The sequence below is a fragment of the Zeugodacus cucurbitae genome, chromosome 2 (assembly GCF_028554725.1).
Source record: "Zeugodacus cucurbitae isolate PBARC_wt_2022May chromosome 2, idZeuCucr1.2, whole genome shotgun sequence".
Lineage (NCBI taxonomy): Eukaryota > Metazoa > Arthropoda > Insecta > Diptera > Tephritidae > Zeugodacus > Zeugodacus cucurbitae.
The window spans coordinates 69,392,687-69,417,251 of record NC_071667.1 but is presented as its reverse complement, the minus strand read 5'-3'; the positions used below and the strand labels follow the sequence as shown (position 1 = coordinate 69,417,251).

The 24,565-nt window shown below is 34.4% G+C and overlaps 2 protein-coding genes and 2 long non-coding RNA genes across 6 annotated transcripts; 2 read left to right on the top strand and 2 right to left on the bottom strand.

Annotated features, from left to right (window-relative positions):
* The first annotated feature begins 1,594 nt into the window (after window positions 1–1,594).
* LOC128920048 (uncharacterized) lies at window positions 1,595–7,571 on the top strand. The gene is made up of 3 exons (XR_008470165.1): window positions 1,595–1,735; window positions 4,997–5,293; window positions 7,346–7,571. It is a non-coding gene; the product is annotated as an uncharacterized LOC128920048 (long non-coding RNA).
* On the bottom strand, window positions 2,072–14,471 carry LOC105211896 (synaptotagmin-14). The gene is made up of 8 exons (XM_054226207.1): window positions 12,874–14,471; window positions 7,288–7,455; window positions 6,818–7,177; window positions 6,504–6,754; window positions 6,240–6,434; window positions 4,995–5,261; window positions 4,613–4,918; window positions 2,072–4,549 (listed from the first exon to the last, which is right to left on the bottom strand). Exons 1-8 carry the CDS (start codon window positions 12,911–12,913, stop codon window positions 4,349–4,351), a joined length of 1,788 nt encoding a protein of 595 aa, XP_054082182.1. The 5' UTR covers window positions 12,914–14,471; the 3' UTR covers window positions 2,072–4,348.
* Window positions 14,472–14,848: 377 nt separating this feature from the next.
* LOC105211897 (calcium-binding mitochondrial carrier protein SCaMC-1-like) lies at window positions 14,849–16,674 on the top strand. The gene is made up of 3 exons (XM_029039985.2): window positions 14,849–15,125; window positions 15,186–15,756; window positions 15,820–16,674. The coding sequence occupies exons 1-3, from the start codon at window positions 14,982–14,984 to the stop codon at window positions 16,020–16,022; spliced, it is 918 nt and encodes a 305-aa protein (XP_028895818.1). The 5' UTR covers window positions 14,849–14,981; the 3' UTR covers window positions 16,023–16,674.
* Window positions 16,675–16,802: 128 nt separating this feature from the next.
* On the bottom strand, window positions 16,803–24,231 carry LOC105211895 (odorant receptor 7a). Of its 3 annotated transcripts, XR_008470144.1 has the most exons (8): window positions 23,000–23,276; window positions 22,883–22,928; window positions 19,854–20,065; window positions 19,565–19,681; window positions 19,317–19,433; window positions 19,186–19,239; window positions 19,043–19,102; window positions 16,803–16,843 (listed from the first exon to the last, which is right to left on the bottom strand). It is a non-coding gene; the product is annotated as an odorant receptor 7a (long non-coding RNA). The 3 variants fall into 3 exon arrangements; XR_008470142.1 differs by lacking the exon at window positions 19,317–19,433 and having other exon boundaries at window positions 16,803–18,752; window positions 23,000–23,289; XR_008470140.1 differs by lacking the exons at window positions 16,803–16,843; window positions 19,043–19,102; window positions 19,186–19,239; window positions 19,317–19,433 and adding an exon at window positions 23,433–24,231 and having other exon boundaries at window positions 19,566–19,681; window positions 23,000–23,357.
* Window positions 24,232–24,565: the final 334 nt, after the last annotated feature.

Here is a 24,565-nt window from a genome sequence, read left to right as displayed (position 1 = left end):
TCAATTATAATAGTTTTTTTTTTTTGTATTTTTGTCTATACCTAGAGAGTGTGTTAATTAGAGCGCAACAATGCATGGTGTTCCATAAAAAATTCTTTAGTTAGGGTTTTGATAGTAGATAGTGCAAACTTTTTAACCAGTTATTTTATGAAATATATGAATACACTACTTAAATAGCCATGTAAATACTCTTTACATACATACAAATATGCAGATAACAGCAATAAAAAACATTTAGTCCACTCTGGTTCATATTAAAAAACACATCAATAGTTTTGAATATAAAAATAACGTCATTTCGCTAAAAATTGTTTTTTAAAAATAATTTAACATTATCTTTTTAACGTTTCTAAACGACATGAAATGTACATATTTCAGCCATTTCAAGTGTAAGGTCAATCATTACGCATTTGTTGTACTCGTTCCTTCAATAATACAATAGATGCATTACCATGACACCTATTGGGGATATCTGTTCTAATTTTGCCAAACGGCGAAAACTTATTTGTACTCCTAAGTTATGTATGTATGTATGTATGTATTTGCTTGGGAATGTGCGTCGGCATAGTAGCAACATTCAACATTGATAAGGTAGTAATTACAATTAGTTTGTTAATTAAAGCTTTTATGTATGTTAATTATAATTACGCTAAACAAATTATTAGTAATTTTAATTTGCCATACGACACTTGAATAGCTTTTTGTTTTTCTTTTTTTTTTGAAAGAGTGCGCAACTTTTAGCAATGAGTTCATTGAGCTCAATTTTAATACTTTCCATTCACGTATACGACGGAATTATAACCATACTCTGACTGTCAGTATACTTTACTAACAATTTGTTAATTGTTAATTAATATGCAAAATTTTCAATTAGCACTTTGACACTTGCACCAAGTTTATACTTGACCATGCGCTGTTACAACTTGTTCAGTTTACACATAACAATGCATTTTTTTAGTTTTTAATTTGTTTACTAGTTTCATAACTTTTCAAGAAAAAATCTATAAATATTTCCTCTATTACTTTGCATATTTAAACGGCACCGTACGCCTCATATTCATTATGTATGTAGATACTTGTCAATTAGTAGAAACTACTGTCTAATATTCCATTACTTTGTCTTAAATATCCAGATATTAGATAAATTGTTTGTATTCCATAAACTCATGCAATATTCATTATATTATTCCATATAACTCCCATCCTTCAAGTACAATTTTGTGCGTATCCTGTAGATTTCTTAACATTTTCATATTCGCTTACTTATATGTTTGTATGTATGTATATTAAATTTTTTCAAACTTTTCAAGGTACTAAGTTGCAATAATACTTGGAAAAATAATTACAAAACAAACCTTTTGCAAACAGCAAATTCTGCACGAAAGCGGGGAACAGAATTAATAAGTAAATTTCAATTATTAAAATTTTAATAAACTAAACTTCAGTTCGTATTATTTTCACAAAATTGAAAAATTTTTTTATTCGTGCTGTCAACTTTTTACTAAAAAAAATTATTTTGCTGTTGACAGTTTGGCTATCATTGCATGGGCTTTAAAACTGTTCGAAGTAAAGCCAAAGCAGAGATCGCTTAGTAGTCAAAGTGAAGTTGAATTGTAGACTCGTTTTCTCAAAAGAAAAATAAATTAAATTAAATTAATAACAAAAAAAGTTACTCCGTTCAACGTCTGTTATACCAAAATAAGCTGTGTGTTGTAATCTGCCGAATTTCTCAAACGTTAGTGCTCGTTTTGAATTAAAAGTGAACAGAAATTTGTAAATTACTTATTTAATTCCATTTTAAACTGACAGTTATTGCCATTTCAATTATGCATTGAGGCATATGCATTTCAAGTTTGCTTTTTTGTACAAATAGTTTTTTTTTTGTCTACTTTTTATGGAAATATGAAAAGTGGTTGACATATTATTATAATTTATTTAAAAATCGAATATACACCATCAATTTGTAAGCTGCTGACACACCTATAATGAAATGTAACATTAAAAATTTATAAAAAATTAGCACATAAAGATCTTTAAGTTTTACCTAAGTATGTATGTATGTATGTATTAAAATATAGGCAAATACTATGTTAAGTATATTTTTTGTCATAAATCGTTATTTATATTATGCATTATTATGTATTTCTTAATATTTTAGTTTGTATTAGTGTAAACATTGTTTATTCCGTATAAAAAAGATATTTAACTTACAATTTTTTTTAATATTTTAAGTCTCTTGGGAATATACTCGTATGTATGTTTTTTTCTTATTTTTGGGTTTACTAACCAATATAGATATTTTAAGCTAATATTTTTCTTTTAGTTCCCTTAATGTTTAATATTTAATCTTTAATGCATTGTTAAATAAAAAAATAAGTTTAGTTAGAAATAAAAAAGTTAATTAATGTTGCTTAAGTTTTTTTCGCTTTCTAATTTGTTTTTATACTTTCTTTTTTTGGCTATTTAAATTTGCACACAAACGCTTTTAGATTACAGTTTGTGTATGTATGTATGCATATGAGTAAACTTTTTTAGTTAGTTAGTAAATACTTTATTTAACGCAATCTTGCTTTTCATTTTGATTAAAAAATTGTCAACGTCATCGCCTATCAGCATTTGTTAGTGTTCTTCATAAAAATTGTTTTGAAATTTTGTGCTAAAAGCACACGGAGCATATTTTTACAACTTTAGTATGTAGTTGCTACTGCAAAGCTTGAAAAATTATTATATTTACTGTAAAATAACCTCACTTTCAACTTTTAACTTCATGCAAACAACGCCAAAGTATCATTCTCTCAATAAATGTATGAAAAAATTATAATTTAAACAAATATCTCTCAAGGGATGCAAGAGATTTTGAAAATCGTATGAAAGAACACTGTTATTTAGGGTATCAACCTTCATAAAACGGTTAGGTAAAATGATCTAAAGTTCTTTTTACACTTCTGAGTTTCTCAGTTCCTTATCAAATCTTGTAAATCTAACTAGGATGAACCTAACCTGAAAATAAACTGTAATTTAGAATGCGTTTACTAATAAAAGTTGTTGCATTGTTATTAACTGTATTTCAAAAACGTTTTTGAGATTTACAAAATTTATAAATTAACAATTTTTTGGCATTCCAAAAATTTTATGAGAATTACAACAAAATAGTTTGCATACAGTTTAAATAAATGAAGTAATTGTTGAAAATCCCGTTATAATATTAAATTTAATTATATTAAAAGCTGTACGAATATTTTTAAGGCATATAATGTAATTAGAAAAATAGAAAAAGTTTATCAATCGAGAAATGCCTTTGAAAATCGGCAAGGTACTAATAATACAGTTTTATTTTTTGTTTGATATGCTAAATTTGCTATTTTTTTGTTTAATTATATAATACTATTATATATGTATTTGCAAGCATGTACAACTCATAGAGTTCGTTACAAAAAATTACAGAATTTGCAATTAAACGAAATCACACTGCTTAAACTAAACCTTTGTAATAGTAAGTCAAGCAAATTGTTGAATTGTTGTTGTACCAAAAATCCCTAGTTAATTTTTTTTTCGTTCTACACCCAAATATTTTGCAAATATATTTGATTTTCACAATTAATACTCATTCGCATATCACAAAATTCAATATTCATAATTATGAATCAATCAACGGTAAACCGGCTACAAATATTTGTATCCTTACAAAATAACAAATTCTCTTTTTCAGTACAATCGAAGATTTCTCATTTACCGTAGAGTTTTGACTATGAAATTCCAGTTTTATCGGCTTATTAGTCTCTTACTAAATGCCTTTTATACACGTTTCGCATAATTACTGCTCTACCAAAATATTTAATGTGCGTAATTTGTTTACTAGTAAAGTGACATATTTTATTTAATATATTGTAGAGAGTATGTATGTTTATTTGTATTTGTTTTATTTAAGTTTCTTTTATTATTTCTTCCTTTCTTCTTGTATTATTTCTTTCTTAAAATGACAATTTTCGGTTTAGCTTTGTCATTTTCTGTAACGGTAACTGTTACAGAAAACTACCCTCGCCATACAAATGTTCAATTGTTTATGGTTTATGTTTCGTAAACACACAAAAAATTTGCGTCGCGTGTGGTTTACAAACATTACAAAAAAGTCGTTTGGTTTTAGCCAAATTCTCTAAACAAAGTCGAGCTCTAAGCCAGCCTCGATGTTGACGGCAACCGCTTTATCCGGCACATTGCCAATATCGCGGTTCTCCTCGTCCTCCTCCTCCTCCTCCTTCAGCTTCTTCGATTTGGACTTATCTTTCGTCGCAAAGCCGAGTATGCCTAGGGCACTGCCGCGACGTGAAGATTGTCCCAACTGCTCGAATCAGGAATCCACTAGCACATGCCATCGCGCCAATAGCTCACCCTTGGCCAAATCGCGTACATCCGCCCAATGCGCCACCTCCTCTGGTCCGGACGAGTTTAGACCCATACTAAACCAGCCGACCATTTCATTCTTTTTCATATTACGTTTCGCATAAACGGAAACCATAAGCGTCACATCGTTCAACTGGAAAAGTGCCACCTGCAGTTGATAATAACAGTAATTAGCAGTGAAATTTGAACTAAAGAAATAAAAACGGCGTACTTGAAAGACGAAGGTCTCCTTAAAGAGCGGATGTGGTTGGCCGCGTCTCGTTGATGTTTTCGCTCGCGATATCTCCTGTCCTATACTACTAACTAAACACAACTTCACATACGTGTCGGGCGCCTTGTTCATTGATAAACTACGAAAATGACTACCCTTGACAATTTCCACTGACAAACGTCCTGTAACGCCATTATAACCTAAACCTAAAAGTAATTCCGGCACACCACCATGTTGCATCGATGTGGTCGAACCGGCACTATCTGATCTCGCCAGACTTAACAAATCACTATTTGAGCCCAAAACCTATAAATCGACAAAAAGTCAATATAAAGAGTTGTTAAGTTCACTTTAAATAAGCAAAGAAATTTTCGATACTTACAGAAGCCGTACTTCTTGGCTCCAGTGGCAGCCACAAATTCGTTTCCAATTCCAAATCGATTGTGGCGAAACTGACATACGCCTCACCGATTAGACGTTCTTTTCGTAAACGTTCGCAACCGTATATTCGTACACGCAGTCCCATATTATTAACATCCTCCGGATTGACTCGATGTAACAGGAAACTCTCCATGTATTGTGGATTCTCGCCGGAGCGAATTTTAGTCTTATGCTTTTGCTTCTTATTTGGCAACATAAGAAGACGGACCTGAAAACATGATTTTGTTTAAAAAACTAACGGTAAGTAAGTTGCAAAGTTTGCTAATAACTGTCGTTTTAAATATAATTCGAGCTTCATATAGTTACTACCGTTTTTGAGTCTGAACTGAAACAATGCTATATTTAGCTATGTATTTCAATATTTCTTCTTTGGACTTTTAAAGAATTAAGGATTTACAAGTTGCAGGAATGAGATCATTGATTCATCATCATTGATCTTTCTATTTTATGCGATAATTCCTGGATTACTTCGACATATCGACATTGAAAACTGAAAGGTTTTCATTAACAAAATCGGAGATATCATTGGAAGTAACAACCGCGCCGTTAGTTTTGCTTTTCCCAGACTGGATAAGGAAGCGAAGCGTATGGGTCTGCTAGTGAATGAGGACAAGACGAAATATCTCCTGTCCATTCGCGACTTGGCTCCCATGTCACTGTTGACAGTCATAACAAACAAAACTCAAATGTCAACAACCGATGAGACGGCACAAGGAGTTTTCGAGAGAAATATTTTGTGGAAGATTTATGGTCCTTTGAACATTGGCAACAGCGAATACCACAGACGATGGAAAGAGCTATGCGACGACATTGACGTAGTTCTGCTAAGAAAAAGATTGTCCGATTGGACGAAAGCACTCCAGTTATGAAAATTTTCGATGCAGTACCCATTGGTGGAAACCAAGGAAGAGCTCCACTCTGTTGGAAACACCAGGTGGAGAAGGATCTGGCTACACTTGGCATCAAATATTACGAGGAAGAACGAATAACACGCTGTTATAAACTCGGCTACGTCTACGCCTTTTAAGAAGAAGAAATCGGAGAAATTTGTTTGGAAGCCTACATTCCTTAATGCAGATTAGAATTTAGACTGAACTAACGGTTTTCAATTAGGGCTCGGTAAGATAAATCTCATAAGAGTAACTCTGGATCATACGTCCAACAAAAAAATGTTATTCAAAATCACCTGCGTATGCGTCGTCTGTCCATTACCCAAAGTGGGTAGACCGCGTGCTTGCATCACATGCACAGTCATCTTACGCATTGGTGCATCGTACAGCAAAGAAATCTCGATACTGCCACTTTTGCCATAGAATTGATTCTGCACCGAAGTATCGTCCGATTTGATGGAACGCAAATCGCTGGTGTCAAAAAGTGGCTCCTATTAAGTATATCAAATTATTAAGCACTATAATTTGTATGCTATATGAGAAAGAACTCTAGAACCTACATCTTCGTTATTGTTATTATTACTGCTGTTATTAATATTATTATTATTATTGCTATGCAAATCAGGCACATCATCTAAACTGTCTTGACGCGCAGACGCCGTCGATATCTTCTGATATCTGCTGCTACTGCTATTACTGCTAGTCTTTGGCAAATCCGCACGATTGTCGATGCGCGACTCCTTCAGCGAGGACGAAGCGCTGCATTCGCTCGATTTATTCGTGCCGCCGCCGCTATTGCCTTGAAGACGCTCTGTAAATTGATTGTGATGTTGAAGCAAGTTTATTGAAATACAAATTGGAATTAGTTGTTTACCTTTTCTGTCACCTGTCAAAATACCCGTATGACTGTCGACAGACGCCTTCTCCGAATCATTCGAACTGCACTCACTATGCGAGGACGGAATACCGACTTTGCCGCGCTCCGCTATGGCCAACGGATCGCGGGCCGGATCGAAGCGTGGCGTTATCGTAACGCGCTGCAATTCGTTCGGTGTGTAATTGAAGCTGTGTTGGGGATTTGGCGGTGACGGCGGCAGATACGTTGACTGCTGGTGAATACCGTAACTATTGAAATTACCGTTCGTTGATAAATTGCGTGACTGCTGTAAGCGTAAGCGACGCAAGATATCCTCCTCCGAATCAGAGCTGGTATTGTCATAACGGCGTTTGCGTGCTAAAGAGAATTGCCAAAATTATTTAATTTATACAATTAATTGCCATTCATTTCGCTCTTCTCTTAATTATTTATCAAAATTATTATTATTATTGTTATTATATACTCACACTTACACATTTTTTGCGTGTATTTGGATGCGTTTAACTTCTCATCGCAACAATTTAGACCGTGACGCGCATGAAAGCACCATTTGCGATGTACGTAAAGAAAGAATAGAAACATCAAAGCGACGACGCCAAAAAGCGCACCCAATACTGTCGTTAACTCAACGGTTCCTTAACGGTTCGATAGAAGAAGGGAATTTAAGAAACACCATAAATAACTGTGTACAAATGAAACTGGCATATTTAATTAAACAACAACAATAAAAAATAAAATTAATGCGTTTAAACACGAATGTCCTTCAGTCAATGCTTATGCGTCAGTCAGCTTTCCTGCGTGCATATGTGTGTCGTACTCACTTTCGAATTGCCTGGCTAACATAACAAACCGAATATTAACCAGACAATGCCGCCAATGCAAAGGAAGGAAGTGTGAACACTACAAATGCCAACAATTAACTGTTCAACAATTGTACCGTTCACCTGTTTCAACTAACTGTGCACCACACGGTGTTTCGTTAAAACTCGCTACAAACTGCAATAATGGAAAATCCCACAAAAAAATATAAAATAACAGCGTAGAAGACAACGCGTACATTCGTACTCGTGCATTAATGACGATGGTGGAAAAAATCGAATTTACTCGTGTTTAAGTTGTACTAATGACGTGTTGTCAGCCAGTGAGTAGATTCAAGTGACATACCGTTATATGTATTTATGTATATTATTTATGGCGAAAGGATAGGTAATAGTCGTCAACGGTTAGGTGAAACTCGCAGCTTTTTTTTTTTGAGAATATATAAATGACTAAGGCATAGAGTTGTATTAAATTTAAAATATTGGAAATACTCAAAACTTAGAGGTAATACACAATTTCCACTATCTTGAAACCACCATCAATTCTGAAAATAACGAAATTCGGAAATCCAACGTAGAAGCACCTCTGACAGCAAATGCTGCTCCGAACTGAGTTGACAGTTGACGAGTAAATTCCACTCTCTTGACGAAATAATAGTTTATTATAGGTCTCTTATAACGTTCGCCATAAAATATATTAACGAAGTTTAAGGGTCTATTCTTGGTTATTCAACAGAAAGAGTCTGTGAAAGATATTTTGATCCAGAGGTTACATTAACTGAAGAACTTGACTTGATTTATTTTTGAAAAATCCACGTTGAGCGAATTTCTTTTTTAGATATATTTTCACTCTCTCCTTATACAGGAAATATTTTAAGTAGTTTATCCAATGTGACAGCCTCTATCTAGGAATTTTTTTTTATTTTTTTCTATGACCTATAAATAGGTAGAGCCTAAGCTATCTTTTGTTAAAATTTATTTCGACAGTATAAATATAAATTTTAAGCTAAAAAAATATTGTGTAGAACATGAGTTACAGCGTTCTGAACACCCCTGCCTTAAAACAATGGACTCGCAATTCCTCCACGATTCCGGCTGATTGGCTTATCGGAAACAAACCAAATTAGCGGCGTGTTAATCTATAAACTTAAAAGCATAGAATGGACTATTACAAAATGAATATACCAAAAATTGGACTTTTGGTGGACATTAACCGTATACTAGACATGTTAAGAAAGCAATTTATGATACAAAAAATCATTTTGTCCTCTTAAGAAATCAATTGATGTGCTTTCGTGAGATTTCCTTAACTTGCTCGGATGATGACATTTTCATAAATACAAAAAGGAATGTAGTAGCTTTCATTCTTTAAGGGATTTTGTCAGGCGAAAAAAGGCCTATTTTCAATATTTACATAATTCAAACTTTCTTCTATCTTATAGATACATATTTAAAGAATAACCATAAACTCGCGCTTGAACGAGGGAAAGACAAAAAGTAAAAAATGGAATTTTAGCAGACATTTTTCCAAAAAAATAAAAACTTCGGTAAAATTTGTTTGACATTTTGTTTTTTTTTTTAATTGTTGTAATTGATATAAAAAAATCGTTCGTTCAAACACGAGTAAATTGCATCTCGAACACCTGTGCAAAATTTCATCAAGAACGGTTGAGTAGTTTTTGAGAAAATTTGACAACCGACTTTGAAAACACAGTTCCGAGAAAAACGCGTTTAAGTAACAAGCGCACTTGGCTTAGAGTGCACACCTTCCAAAGTCTGTATCTCCGAACAATTATTAACAAAGCCAAATAAAATATATGTTTTGAATCCACGAAACCCAAGTAACCCCTTAAGACGCCTTCCCATTTCAAATTTAGTCACCCTACTTGGTCTGGGTATACTTTTTTAAAGCCACGCATGTGTTTTCGTTTGATCTCATTTTGCTTGCCCTCGTGAAGATATTGATTCGAACGTGAACCCAAACACACTGACTGGTTATTGAGACCAAGTGGTTCCTATTAATGCCTGTATAGTATACTTAAACCGACACCATACATCCCCAATTTTTTAAAAACTCTCACTGGTATAGCTCAAAAGAAGGAATCAGAAAAATTTTTTGAAGACGTTTAATATTTCATAAGAACTTCTTTCGAATTTAAATGCATATTTTGTTTTGGCGATTTACTAGAAGCTCGGCGGAGTAGATACACTCCCATTTGTTGTGTGTTCCGAATGATTAATAGATTTTATAAAAAATAGATTTTAATGCATGAAAGAGGCTCAGAGGCTTGGCACTGCCATAAGGTGGGCTCTCAAACAGAAAAGCTTTTATTTTTAGCCGGAACTGGGATAGATAGATAGTAACCAAATTCTCATACGTATTTTATGAGGTGCTTCTTGAAGAAGTTTTTATAAAATTTAAAACTTTTCTTTTGTAATATCTATAGCATATCGCAAATTTATGCATATAAAACACACATAAACACAATACAGCCGAGCGGTAGGCCAAAATACACATTAGTCTTTTGTTAATGTCTGTAAAAATATTCGCGTTTTTCTTGCATGACCAATTAATAAACAAAGCAAAGGGTGCATACTCCTCACGCAGCAGACGTGAAAATCTACTATCGATTATGAGTCAGTAAGCGTAAATTCAGATTATTCATGGCTAAGCCATTACGGGCTGTTGGAACACCAGCAACAGCAGGAGCAGCAGCATTTGGGCCACTTAGCCAAGGGTCTAACGGCACACTCACACACACACACACACACCCAAACCAGCTTAAACTGATAAAATGTTGGCGCATGGCGTACGCAACACACGCGCAAACACAAACGCACACACACATATTTATATGACTCGCGTCAAAGTATCGCTTCCAGTTTCAATGTCAAATATGTTTGTATGTATGCCACCGCCTTTGTCTTCGTTACGTTTAAAGTGCGTGCACTGCTGCCAACTGTTCGCAATACAAACTGACACACTCTGTGAGTTTACTGAACTGCAATTACACGCAACTAATGGGCAGCAATACACACAAGGGACGCCAATTAATAGTGGGGTGGTCAATGTACATAGCATTTACATACATACAGAAATACATAGCACACGTTTGCGGGTTTTAAGCGTGGACAGCCAGCAGGACTACGCCGTGGTTCCTGTATGCGAGTGTACATATGCGTGTGTGTGTGTGTGCGTTTAGTCAGACAGTCAATCAACTAAGGTGTCGTAAATTTTTAAAAGCCATTAATATTATGTTGCCAACTATGGTAAGTGTTTTAAGTGTGTGTTTGTAGCTTGTAACACTTGTTATATTTTATGAACATATGTACTTGTTAGTCAATATGCCAGTGCGTGTAAGTGCGGTTGTCATTAAGCTCTAGAAACCGGGTCAAAGTGTTGCTGGACAACAAAGTAATGCACGCAAAAGACTTGAAGTTCATAGTTATTATAGTTGCATACATATCGATGAAGAAATGGCCATAATATTTTTTAAAGCATTAGGGTGAGCCATAAAGTCAAATTAGCAGTTATACAGACTCAACACCGTTTTAATTTTGGCAATCAAAATCTGAAAGCTCTAGTAGTTAAATGTTTGTATTTTATTTGAAAGTTGTTGCATCTGATGATATTTAAGCGCCTATTAGTAATGCATGGGTCATATGAACTTTGACCTCCGTACAAACCAATTGAACTAACTGCAAACGGTACAGCAATTTTTAATAAATACGACTGTAAAAAGCGAGAATACTCGGTTTTCTGTTTATTCAAGCAGGTTCCGCAATCCGAATGAAAGTGAAAATTAAAAAAAAAAACAAGAAAAAACGTTAACTTCGTCTGTACCGAAGCTGATATATCCTTCACAGATGCATTTCTTTTAGTAACTATGTGTTTAAGCAAATCTAAAGACGTGATTTAGATTCCGATCGTTCGGTTTGTATGGCAGCTATATGCTATAGTGAACCGATCTGAACAATTTTTTCGGAGATTAAATTATTTCTATGAACAATAACTCACACCAAATTTCGTGAAGATATGTAGTAAAATGCGGAAGTTTTCCATACAAGCCCTTGATTCCGATCGTTCAGTTTGTATGGCAGCTATGTGATATGGTGGTCCGATATCGGCAGTTCCGACAAATGAGCAGCTTCTTGAAGAGCAAATATCTTCTACAAAATTTCAAAACGATATCTTAAAAACTGAAGGACTAGTTCGTATATATACAAACAGACGGACGGACAGACAGACAGACGGACATGGCTAAATCGAATCAGTTCAACATACTGATCATTTATATATATACTTTATAGGGCCTCCGACGCTTCCTTCTGGGTGTTACAAACTTCGTGACAAACTTAAAATACCCTGTTCAGGGTATAAATATTGAATTTGAAAACTAAAATCGAAATTCAGTACACCACATATACCAAATATCGGATTGAAAGTGAATTTGCTTGAATTTCACTCGGCAGTGAATTACAGAACCTGCCTGATTTTGACAGTTTGTTCAAAAATTATTGAATTTTTTTTTGTTTTGGAAAAAAAATATTTATTCATTCGTCTACATTAATGTTGTCGCCTTCAAAATAGTCCCCATACGTTAAAACACTTCTCAAACTCGAGTTTTGGGGTAGCCTTTAGTTCTTTCTACGATTTTTAGTTTGCTTGTAAAACGACTGCCCTATTTATTTTCACACGGCGTCATGTCTGGCGAATATGGAGCCTGCGGTATCGTTACAGTATTGTTTTTGCCCAAGAATTCACGAACAAGCAACGAAGTGTGAGCTTTTAACAAATGAAAATCGCTAAGCTCATAAAACCACGTTTAACCTAAGCGACTGCTAAAGACAAAATCAGCAATGAATGCAGCTGAAAAGTTTTTCGAATTTCGTATCAACATAACAAAAACTACAAAAAAAATTTGAAAATTAGGAAATTTAAAAATTCCCATTATTTTTTGAACACACCACGTATTTGTTACTATCACGAGTCTCTTAAGCTAAGCAAAGTTCGCTCAACAAGCAACACCCTAATGCTGCTCAATCAAAATGGAGAATCATAAGATTTTCGAAATTGAAGTTTGGGAAATTTAAATCAAAATAATGCTGCTTACATTTAAAAAACAGTTTTTTTTATGATATTTTCAAAAAAAAAAAATAAAATAAAATTTAAAATCAAAAAAAAAATTTAAATTTACATTATTAATCAATATTTATTTTTTTCATCACACTCACCATTTAATGAATACGATTCCACGCCAGAAATTACTATCATCTTAGTTCAATTCCTAGCACTTTCTTTATGTTTTTGCTTTTCAAACGATTTCACTGCGATTGGCACGAAACTCGCGCACAGCAAAGCTGCAAAACAATAACAACAATACAAAAAGTAATGTTATAAGCTAATGCATTTCAAAATTTCAATTACGATTACGCAGATCAGCAAGTGTTCGCACACACACAGACACACAGCTGGAATCCTGTTGAGTGTGTGTTCTGTGTTTATGTTTTTCTTTTGCGTATCGGCACAAATGATAACAAATCACAGCATTGTTGACATTTCACGCATGCAACAACAACAATAACACCACCACCACCACTGCTACTACTAGCGCAGTCAGTATGTATACATTCCAATGGAAAGTCTTAACACTGGAAGACTGTGTGAAAGCTTCAGCGCTGCAGGGTGGCTAGGCAACTCCTTGCAAGCCACAAAGGATACTGAAATGCACACAATCGATTTTTCCCAATCACAAAAACGTCTTTAATGGCGAATGTAAATAACTTTCTGCAATATTTTCACTTAATTGTTGAATGAGTACACACCTTTTTAAATTTGGCTAAAACTTTGTGGCACGTTTAGCAATTTCACTTGATACTGTTTCGTGCTTTCGTGAAATGAAAAAAAATTATAACTAAAATGCACACAACAAAAATGTTATTAATCCGGTTCACGCTGCTGCTTGACTATGTACTTTTCACGTAACATTTGTCCACTTTGCACACAATTTCTTCGTTCTGCACGAAATATTTAACGGTTTCGGCGTTAAATTTCTTAAATAAATTTTCAATTGAATTTCAGTTTTTAATCACTTCTTCATGATTTCTCACAAACAAACAATTTTTTTGTGTGCGTTTTAAAGTAGCAGTGACTCAGATATGTGATTCGTAGCATATGGTATTGCTGTTGGCTCCTGCTCGTATGACGAACAAAAGCTTTTGTATGCTTCCAGTAAGCTTTGCCATTTGACATATGTCACGAAAGGACAACAGTTGCGCACGAAAGGCAAAACAACTGTTGATATGAATTATATATGTATGTATTGTACTGCGATGCTTTGGTTATAAGAAGAACCCCCCCACGGGACTTGATGTCTATCACAAATGTAATATTAAAGGTTTTTTTATCTGATGAAGTTTTTTCTTCATTTTCAACAGTATGGTATGGGACTTCAAATATAATAACTAGTATAATAATATACGATAATTATTAATGCTCCGAAATGTAGGCAACGTTTTATACAAATTTAAAAAAAAATATCCTTGTTCCCAAATACTTTGCATTTGAGACTTGGGATCCTGACAGATGCAAGTTGCCAAACTGTTTGGAGGAAGCCGAGGTGATTATCTAAGCATTTCAGCCACCATTGTACAGCTCTTGCCAGACTGAGGTTGAAACAGCTTTGAAGGCTCACTTTAAGCAAACCTAGCGAATTGGTTAGAATTGTCATTAGGCCTCTATATAAGTTTGTAAGAGATTCCAAGCATTTCACCGAATCATAAGGGTATTTTTGATTCATTCGGAGATTATTGGTTTAACAAAGAACAGCGCTCAATGCTGTCCAAGTGAGATCTTCCTGCACCTTGAAACGTTGTGAATCTTCTCAGTTGGAAAATACCTTTCAGATAGGGAGATTTTGATTAGCGATCGATTACTGTCGCATACATGCACAGCGTCCTATCTATTGGTAGGTTCAAACTGGTCCATCTTTGGGAGTTTGAATTATATAGCAACATATTATTAAAAGCGGAGACATACTCAGTATGTAACGAGCTTATGGGGTTAATGTCTTAAAGATTGGTGCTGATTCGGTAATAAAGGTTTACTATCCCTGAGAGAATAAATCATTACATCAAATAGGAGCGAAATAGTAAACACCTCGATTGAGCTTTCCAACAAATGAAGCTCCAAAGGGTTAATACTAAAAGTCACCAATAAAATCAAAACACTTCAATTCTTTTTCACTTATATATCAATCATGCTCATGTCACATAAATATTTATAAACTAAATAATTCATTTACATAAAATTCATTTCAATTAAGTTGACGATGCGAACATAGATGGATGTGACAACAACTTTTCGCGTAAAACAGGCATCGCTGAAAAGCTCGCCATTGTGGACGCATCTGATTGCGGGCGGAGTCGCGGGTGCTATATCGCGTACCTGTACGGCACCAGCAGACAGAATTAAGATATATTTGCAGGTATTTTGTGTTAACACCAAAATGACAACCGCTATTCAGTTCGACGAATTCTCGATACAGGTGCAAACTAAGAAGACAAGCTTCATGGAATCCGTACGACATTTAATTCGGGACGGTGGTGTACTAAGCATGTGGCGTGGTAATGGCATAAATGTTTTGAAAATTACACCCGAATCTGCAATTAAATTTGCTGTGTACGATGAGAGCAAGCGATTTCTACGTGGCGACGAGTCACGCTCCTTAACAATGGGTGAGCGTTTTGTATGCGGCGCTTTGGCGGGTAATGTCTCACAAACATTCCTTTATCCGATGGATGTATTGAAGACGCGACTGGCGCTAGTTAAAACCGGACAATATTCCGGAGTCATACATATGATAAAGCATATGTTCGAACAAGAGGGCATTCGTTCTTTCTACCGTGGATACAATGCATTCGCTGTTGGTATTATGCTTTATTGTGGCATTGATCTGGCCGTTTATGAAACGGCTAAGCATGCATATTTGGGATACAAAGAAGCGGAAAATACATTGAAACCGCTCGTGATATTAAGCTGTTGTACACTCTCAAGTACCATTGGACAATTATCAACCTATCCACTGGCGTTATTGAGTTCACGACTTCAAGCTAAAAGTAATTGCAAAATGCTATTCACTCGCAGACAATGTTACCAATACTCTGTGCTATATTTTTCAGCTGTTTTTAGAGATGAAGTTCCGAGCAAAAATTTCATAGATAAAAATATGGTGCTGCTATTATGGCGGATTCGTCAAAAAGAAGGTATAACTGCCTGGTACCGTGGTTTACTTCCAAATTTTATGAAATCGGTTCCTTGTGTTTGTATCACTTACATTGTGTATGAGTACATGATATCTCTTTTAGGTTATAGTATGATATGATATTATATTTTCTAGTATATAAAGTTACGAATACTAAGCGACAAACATGCATACAATATATAATGTCTATTGATTTTTCTGCTCTAAGAACATGTCCTAAACAGCAAACGACTGTTTGTAACATCTAATACTCAACGAGATTGACATAGCTTTTGTCCGGATCAAAAGATCAGGTACCAAACAAAAAACCATATGTAGCTCTGTTCTAAAGTACTAGCTGAGTATCAAATTATCGGACTCAAAGTGACGCTGTTTTGCTATGTTACAAAATCTATTACAACAACAGCCGTTAATCAAGGTGTTACAAGATGTGATCAATGATGTTACGTATACGCAATGACGGTCCATTTTCTAAAAAAATACATACTTAGGCTCAACCCACACCGGATTAGTCAAAAATGTCTTTGACCAATAAGACACAAAAACGTATTTTGATCTGGCCCAAAACAAGCGAACATGCATTTTTGTCCCGCTGAAAAATTTTCCCAGGTTTCCACAACTGTCAGCCACAATGCTGTCAATTTTTATTACTATGTTTCATTTAGTTTGTTTACGGCGTCATTAGGAACAAGTCAACCATTTGTGTGCGTTGCGATTTTTATAAGCCCCTCTTTGAACGATTTATACCAATCGTGAACTTGAGTTTTCGACATGGTTGAATCGACATGGTTTTTTTCAACATTTCCAACGTTTTGGCCCAATAAATTTCGTTTCAAACACAAAATTTCACACAAACTAATTATAATTTGTTAATTACTAAATAATTTTAGAATTTCCGAGTTATTTGACATAATGTATTTTATTATTAATACAATGGGTATCTGAAATCAAAAAAAAAAAGAGAAAATAGTGAAATTAAAATAAACAAATTTGTGTAAATAATTTTCATATTTTAATTACAAAAACTAAAAGTAAATGTTTTTTTATATCTGTTGAACTTCCCTAACTCGAATCACCATAATCCACAAAACAACTCCGAGTTATAGAAGCTTTCATTAAAACATAAAATTTTTCAAAAAGCTGTATTTCATTCCATGAGTGTAATATCATATTTTTTGTTCGCCTCCATACGATATAGGGACTCTTTTTAAATTCTGCATCGATAGTAAAATTTTAAATTTGTATTATGGTATTATGCCCTAGTCGGAAAGTTCTATTTATGGAAGGAAATTTGTATGAAATTTGAATTGTATTGCCAATCCAAGACTTCGGGTTATGTAGATTTTCGAGTTAGAGAAGTTCGAATTAAGGAAGTTCAACTGTACATATATACAAACAACATTTGTTTGTGTGGAAATTTTCAAGGTGAAGTTGTAATTCTACCAGGCAATTCTAATATATTACTTCAAATTCTCATTTTAACGTTTCCTACGCTTAACTGATGATAATTTAGTTCGTTTCTCAATGCCATAAAACCATCCTCATTTCCGTGCCAGATTAGGGATGCAGACATCGTAAAATGAAACCTTGATAGTTCGATGTATCGATATTTCTTCAAAAAACATCGAAATCAAAATCATCGTCAATTAAAACATCGATGTATTTTTAAACTTTTTAACGTATTTTAATGTTAGTGTGAAAAGTTAGGCGATGCAGAAGTCGAAGCATAAATAAATGTAATATAGTAGTTAGTTCATTTTAGGTTGATATATTTTAGATAACAGTTGTTCACACCGAGACTGAAATGGTCGGAATATGTAAATATTATGTCAACTTATATCACATTCTGAGTGATAGAAGTATCAGCTGATCTAAGATACATTTTCCCTTCAACCTTCCGTCACTGTAATTGTAGATAGGTTAGGTTAGGTTAGGTTTGTAGGCAGATCTCTGCAAAAACAGAAGATCTCACTTAGACAGCCTGGCGCTGTCCATTGTGGTACCAATAAAATTCAGCAAAACGCTTGGAATCCGTTACAAATTTCTTAAGACGGCTAATATCGATTCTAGCCAATTCGCTAGGATCGCCGAAAAAGGGGCTTCCGAGGTGTTTCAACCTCAGTCTGGCAAAAGCTGGACAATGAAGAAGGAAATGCTTAGATGATTCCATCTCACCTTCCTCCATACAGCATTGGCAATTTGCATCTGCCACGATCCCAAGTCTCACCGCATGTGTACCCATTGGACAATGTCCAGTAAGTACACCAATAATCGCGCTGAGATGGACCTTGCCCAGAGAAAGCAGTTGAAAGGACGGCTTACGCTCCACAGAAGGCCGAAAGGACTTCGCCACTGCACAAGTACTGGTAGTTGACCAACGCTTGACGAGCTCATGCGTAGTCTGCATGTCCAGCGCTCTTGCGCAGGTGGACCATGGACTACCAATGCGCTCCCATTCCGACGTGAATGTATGTAGCTGGGTACCCTCCCTTGCAAGCTTATCCGCTATACAGTTACCAACGATCCCGCGGTGACCGGGTACCCACACTAGTCAGATCGCAAAATAGCTGGAAGCTATTGATAAGGTTCTAAGACACTCCTTAACTAGCTCAGAGCGTACTGTCATCGATTCCAATGCCAGTATTGCCATCCGTGAAAAAGCTGACTGCACTTCTCCTCCATTGACTTCTTCCTTCCCACTTATTCCACGTAGGTACGTGTGCAGAGAAGAAACCTCTAGGGGACGGTTCCGCGGTGCAGTGGTCCAAGTAGTCAGGGATGCAATCGAACCGACGGAGAATTTCAGAATGCCTCTGCTTGGGACCGATCATGCACCCAGCGTCTCTGAGTCTGGAGATAAATTTGACAACATTAAATTAACCGCAATATTTTGCTACATTCCCCTAACGAATTTTCCGTATTTTACAACTAAATTACAATTACAAATTCTAATGCGACAAAGCGTTTCCAAATAGAGGGTTTCGAGAAAGTGTGAAGATGTGAAGTAAAATTTTAATATAGAACATCAATATCAAACATCACTGAAAGTGATACATACACTAGCCAAGAAACATATATTAAACTAGTCCAAGGTATCACAACATTTAAATTGTGTACAATATCATAAACTTTATACATACACATATGGTTGCTGCTGCATCTGGTTGTTATATGTAAAGGGTACACTTTGGATCTCAAAACTGAAAATTAAATAAAAAACAAATTGTTAGTGAAATTTAAGAAAACAATAATTGCTGTTCAGTTCAAAGAATATATTGTTTACCCTTGTGGTTGCGGGTTGACAAATGTAACGGGTAGACTTCTCTGCATATTAGAACTGAAAATTAAAAACAATTTGTTAGTGATACTTACAAAAACATAGTTGCATTTAAGTTAAAAGATAATATATGTGACCTTTTTCTCTGCTTTTTGCTTAATTTTTCGAGTTTGTCTAATTTTTCGCTTAAAGTACATATTTTTTTAGATAAATCTGACAGCTTTCCATCCAACCGTTTATTTTCCTCAGATGTTCTGAAATTTTATTTTAAAGAGATTAAAGCAATACAATTTTTATATTATTTTATATTAGATTGTTTTACAAATTGTTAGTGCAACTTAAGATAAACATAATTGCATTTAAGTTTAAAGAAAATATTGTTTACCTTTGTGTTTGCTCGTTGCCTAATTTTTCTTGTGTGGCTAATTTTTCGCTTAAAGTAGATATTATTTTTGATAAATCTGTTACCTTTCCATCCAACCGTTTATTTTCCTCAGATGTTCTGAAATTTCATTTTAAAGAGATTTATATTATTTTAGATTATTTTTACAAATTGTTAGTGAAATTGAAGAAAAACATAATTGCATTTAAGTTTAAAGAAAATATTGTTCAATATATTATTGAATATATAATACAATATAAATATTCTTTTAGATTAAATCATTTTTATTCACTTTTGCAACATATCCTCTATAGTAATTTGCCTGCTTTCGGTTACTTTGACCAAATTTATCAACTTCTCAATCTCCTTCCCTGCGTCCACAAAAATTGTGAATGACGCATCATCTACGGAAAGATCAGGGTTAGTAGTCCCAGGTGCGCACGCCGCTTGACACACAACGGTAATAAGTCCAAAAATTATCAACTTCTTTACCATTTTGCAATGCTGTGAATTAAAAACATTTTTAATTATCCTTATATCATTCCACTTCATTTTATTCTCTTAGATGAAGAAGAGCTATGTAAAATATATATGATTTTTATAAAATACTTTTTTTTTTAAATCTGTAGTAGTAAGCGAATTTCTCGCAAAAAACATATCACTTTATAAGCTTTCTAATAAACTCGCGAAGGCAGATAAAGCTTAAGCATGACATCAAGTATATTCTAAAACTATTTGGCACGAACTTTAACACAAGAAAATACTGCTGCTTAGGTAATTGTATTTTGCCTTCATGTTTATAACAAATGTTCTCTTTTTACAAAACCTACTCTTTCATTTGGATTGTGATGCACCAGTAAAATAATTATATATTGTTTGAATTATTACTGTTTGTAACAGTACTAGCACTAGACCACAATCTGGATACCACAATAGCACTATTCTTTTTAAAAGTGAAATTTAATTTAAGTACGACTTAAACCTATTCACACAATGAGCCGCTAAGTATTGTCCAGAGCACAAATAAAACTGATTTCATTTCTAGATCTACTAGGTATATATAGACATTAAGCGATATATATATATGTTGTTTGTTATAATAAAGTGTCGTTTTGGCTTTAACAATAACAATAAAAAAATTCTTGGAAAAATGTCGAAAATGATAAGAATAAACACAAGCAATATGTTGAGTATGTATGCTGAGTATTTTTTTTTTTTTGTAGATTGACCTAAACTTTTTTGATGCATTATAAACCAGTGTTGAGCGATCTTGCGATTTTTTAAATCACTGTGTTTACATTTGGGGAATTTTGTTTTGTGATTTCAATAATGATATACCGAGTCATGATTTCATCGAATATCGATTATTAAATTACGCTTATTTGATTCTTGCAAACCGCGATAGGATATAATGACCGACACGTACATTGCTTATTTTGTTTGACACGTACTCGTACAGATATTATTCACATATATACACACCTGCTCAAAAGAATAGATACACCAACTTATATTATTAGAGCGGCAAACAAAACTCATTGTTTTAGTAACGGTTGTGAAAGCAATGTACGTGGAAAGGATTTCCACGTCCGATATATTATCTATCTCTATTTCTCAATTTTTTGCTCCTTGCCAATCTACATGATTTCAAATCAAAGTTTAACCTCATTATAAAATTAGTTGATGGTAATAACGGAAGCTTTCTGGCTATTCAATTTGGTAGCTTGACCTTTAGCAGCACCTGGAAACTATTAAATCACTAACTTCATTTCCAATATTTGCTGCCATCGCCTCCGACCACTTGAAAAGGCCCGTTTTGCAAATAGTTACAATGCGAAGATCAAGAAATGTATCCATTTTATGTCCTTTTTCACGAGTCTAACTACTAGATGTTGCCGTTAAAGCATTTATGAGGCTTTCCCTTAATTTCCCAATATCCAGAAGTAATTTTCCTTGTATTCTGTGCTGGAAACTTGTAGGGCTTCTTCAACTGAAGAGTATATTTTTATACAATCTAGTGTAATGGTTGACCAAACAATTCTTATGTCGTCGATTAATTTTTGGAAGTGTATATATGTAAGTACATTATTGCTGTGGAGATTAGTATATAAGTACTTCGAAATTATTAAAACATTAGCTCGATAAGCCATCTTGAATATTTTGACACCGCTACAACACAACAATAATATCTCCTAAACTTATAGTTTTACGACGAACGCAAAACGAAAGTAAAGAAAGATAGGTTTTGATGCTTCAATTTAAGATACACGCGAAAAATTTCGCTCCAATATTTCTGAACATTCCAGAACCTAATGTTTCTTTCTGAACACATTCCAGAACCAAATGTTTGTTTATTCTCCTAGAACTTCTGCAACCAATTGAATTGACGGAACATCATTCTCGCGGTATATTGGCATTCCATCATTGAGGTTATATGGGTTTCTTGGATTCGAAAAATCGATTTTTTTGTTTTTTGGCTTATTAATTTCTAAAACATCTCAAGAATATAGTTAGATACAGTCTTTGGAAGGTGTGCGCTCCAAGTCAAGTGCGCAGTTACTCAAAACTATAAACGCGTTTTTCTCGGAACCGGGTTTTCAAAGTCGGTTGTCAAATTTTCTCGAAAACTACTCAACCGATCTTGATGAAATTTTGAACAGGTGTTCCAGATACAATTTACACGTGCTTGAACGAAGGATTTTTTTCAATTACATTTATTTAAAAAAAAAAACAAAATGTCAAGTAAGTTTGACCGAAATTTTTATTTTTTTGGAAAAATGTCTGTCTGTCTTTCCTTCGTTCAAGCACGAGATTATGGTCTTACCTAAAACACTTATTTTTTTTTTCATTTTGCACGATCCTGTCAGGAGTTATGCACAGAAAGTAGAGAGTCGATAACGCGGAAGCACTTTTTTTTCCGAGGGGTCACCGGAAATGACGTCGCAATGGAGGAGTTTTATTTTTTCTTTTTGAAATTTTCAGAAATTATTCTTTAAATATGTAATAATTTTTTACATGAAAAAAAATTTAAAATAGGCCATTTTTTACGCGACAAAATCCATGTAACCCCTTAAACCCAGTTCAAAGCATATATTTAACCGCTCCGATGTAATGGAGTTATTGTAATTAATTATCCACTGCCGTACTGAACATCACATTTTATGAAATTCTTTGCTACTACTACTATTTTATTCTGAATCAAATTCCAAAAAAACTATAGATCAAGGTGCAGTTTAAGCAGCTACTATTACAATATTAAATTCAATACTAAAAGATTTATTTCATTTTTTCGATTTTAATTTGTTGTCTCTTGACCAATACCCATTTCTTTGAGGAATGTAAAAAGTGTGAAAGAGAATTTAGCCAGCTGCAAGTAATGAAAATAATTAAGATTTTACTATTAGCACTTAGTTTGTTCCCAAGGCGCACAATACTTACCGAAATATTTGTGCCAACATTGATGGGGAACAGCTTCATGGCCATCAATTCAACTGAGATTTGGGCATGATGCATAAAATATATAATCACTTTGCGAAAACGCTGATCCTGCTCAACCCAATTGCAATGAAAAATGGCCAATGGTAATTTTTCGCTATCTGCCTTCAATTCTGTGGCGAAATAACAACATGGCGATGTCTGCAATAGAACGCACAGAAAGTAGAGAGTCGAAGCGAATTGGGTACTGCGATCGGCAAAAAAGAACATATTCACCATGGTCACACACAGAATTGAGGAGATAATCAGGAATTGTGTAAACATTGTTGTGGAGATTACCGGTTCAATTGTAGCCAACAATCTAATATTTTTTTACGAATATATGATTAGATTTATAAACACATTTTTTAATTCTAATGAGTAATGTCGTACTTACTCTAGTATCTGTTGATGTGTGACTACACAATCCACCAGCTCTTTCATATTATCATCCTTACTCTTCGTAGCATCTGTGCCCAGATTACCGACTCTACGCACTAATAGTTGAAAGTGTGTACTTATAACGTAAATATAGACTGGTCCATATGAATCGTACAGCGTCTGATGGCACAATACGAAGAACATAATGAACAAATCATAAAATATTTGCACACAAAAGTGCATTGTTGACTGATTCTCGTACACGAACGGGATCCATACCGAAAGGGGTGGATTGCCATTGATTAAGGGTGGTAACACTGTGAACAACATATATATAAAATATGACGTGCCAAAAATTAATACCAATCTATTTCCCATGACTGCAGCTTTTCGTATTAGTGCCACATCTTCGGGTCTAGTATATCGTGCATCCATTATTGCCAAAGTTGACTCCATGCCCCGTAACCGTTTCAAGGCGAATGTCACCGTTGCGCATTTCACTGGTAGCCCAATAAGATTTAAGCCAGCCTGTAGTCCACTCAGAAATTGTGCTGTCGTGATGATGTCTTGCAGATATTTATTAGCGAAACCAACAATGCCGGTAATTGGTGAAGTTATTATGCAGACCAAATTCACAATTAAGGACCACATATAATATAACGGACCAGCGTTCTTTGGTGGACTTATGCCCATAATGGTACAGCCCTTAAAAAAATATACGAATGCATCCTTTGAGGTAGCATTTCCAGTGCCACGTCCGGTAACTAGTTCAAACATCCTTTGTCTTTAAGTAATTTTTCCACAATGTTGAAGATGCCGAGTAAAGTCATATTTAATGGAGTAAAGTCATGCGTTTATATAGCTAAAAAGGTGTGGTAATAAAAATTAATTGTTCCATAGGCACCAATTAGAACAGCATTGTTGCAAAAGACACCAAAAAAGAGACCGCGTAATATTTTTTTATTTCTCAAAAACAGGGATAATTTTCTTCTCTTCTAATACCGATCTCCACACCGCTATCAATGCCGAGCTCTAATATTTATTATATTTAATAGAAAAGTGTCTCATATGGGGACACATAAAATAGATAACGTTTCTCTGAAATTCTGAAATCAATTCAAAGTATCTTTCCTAAAATAAGGATTGAGT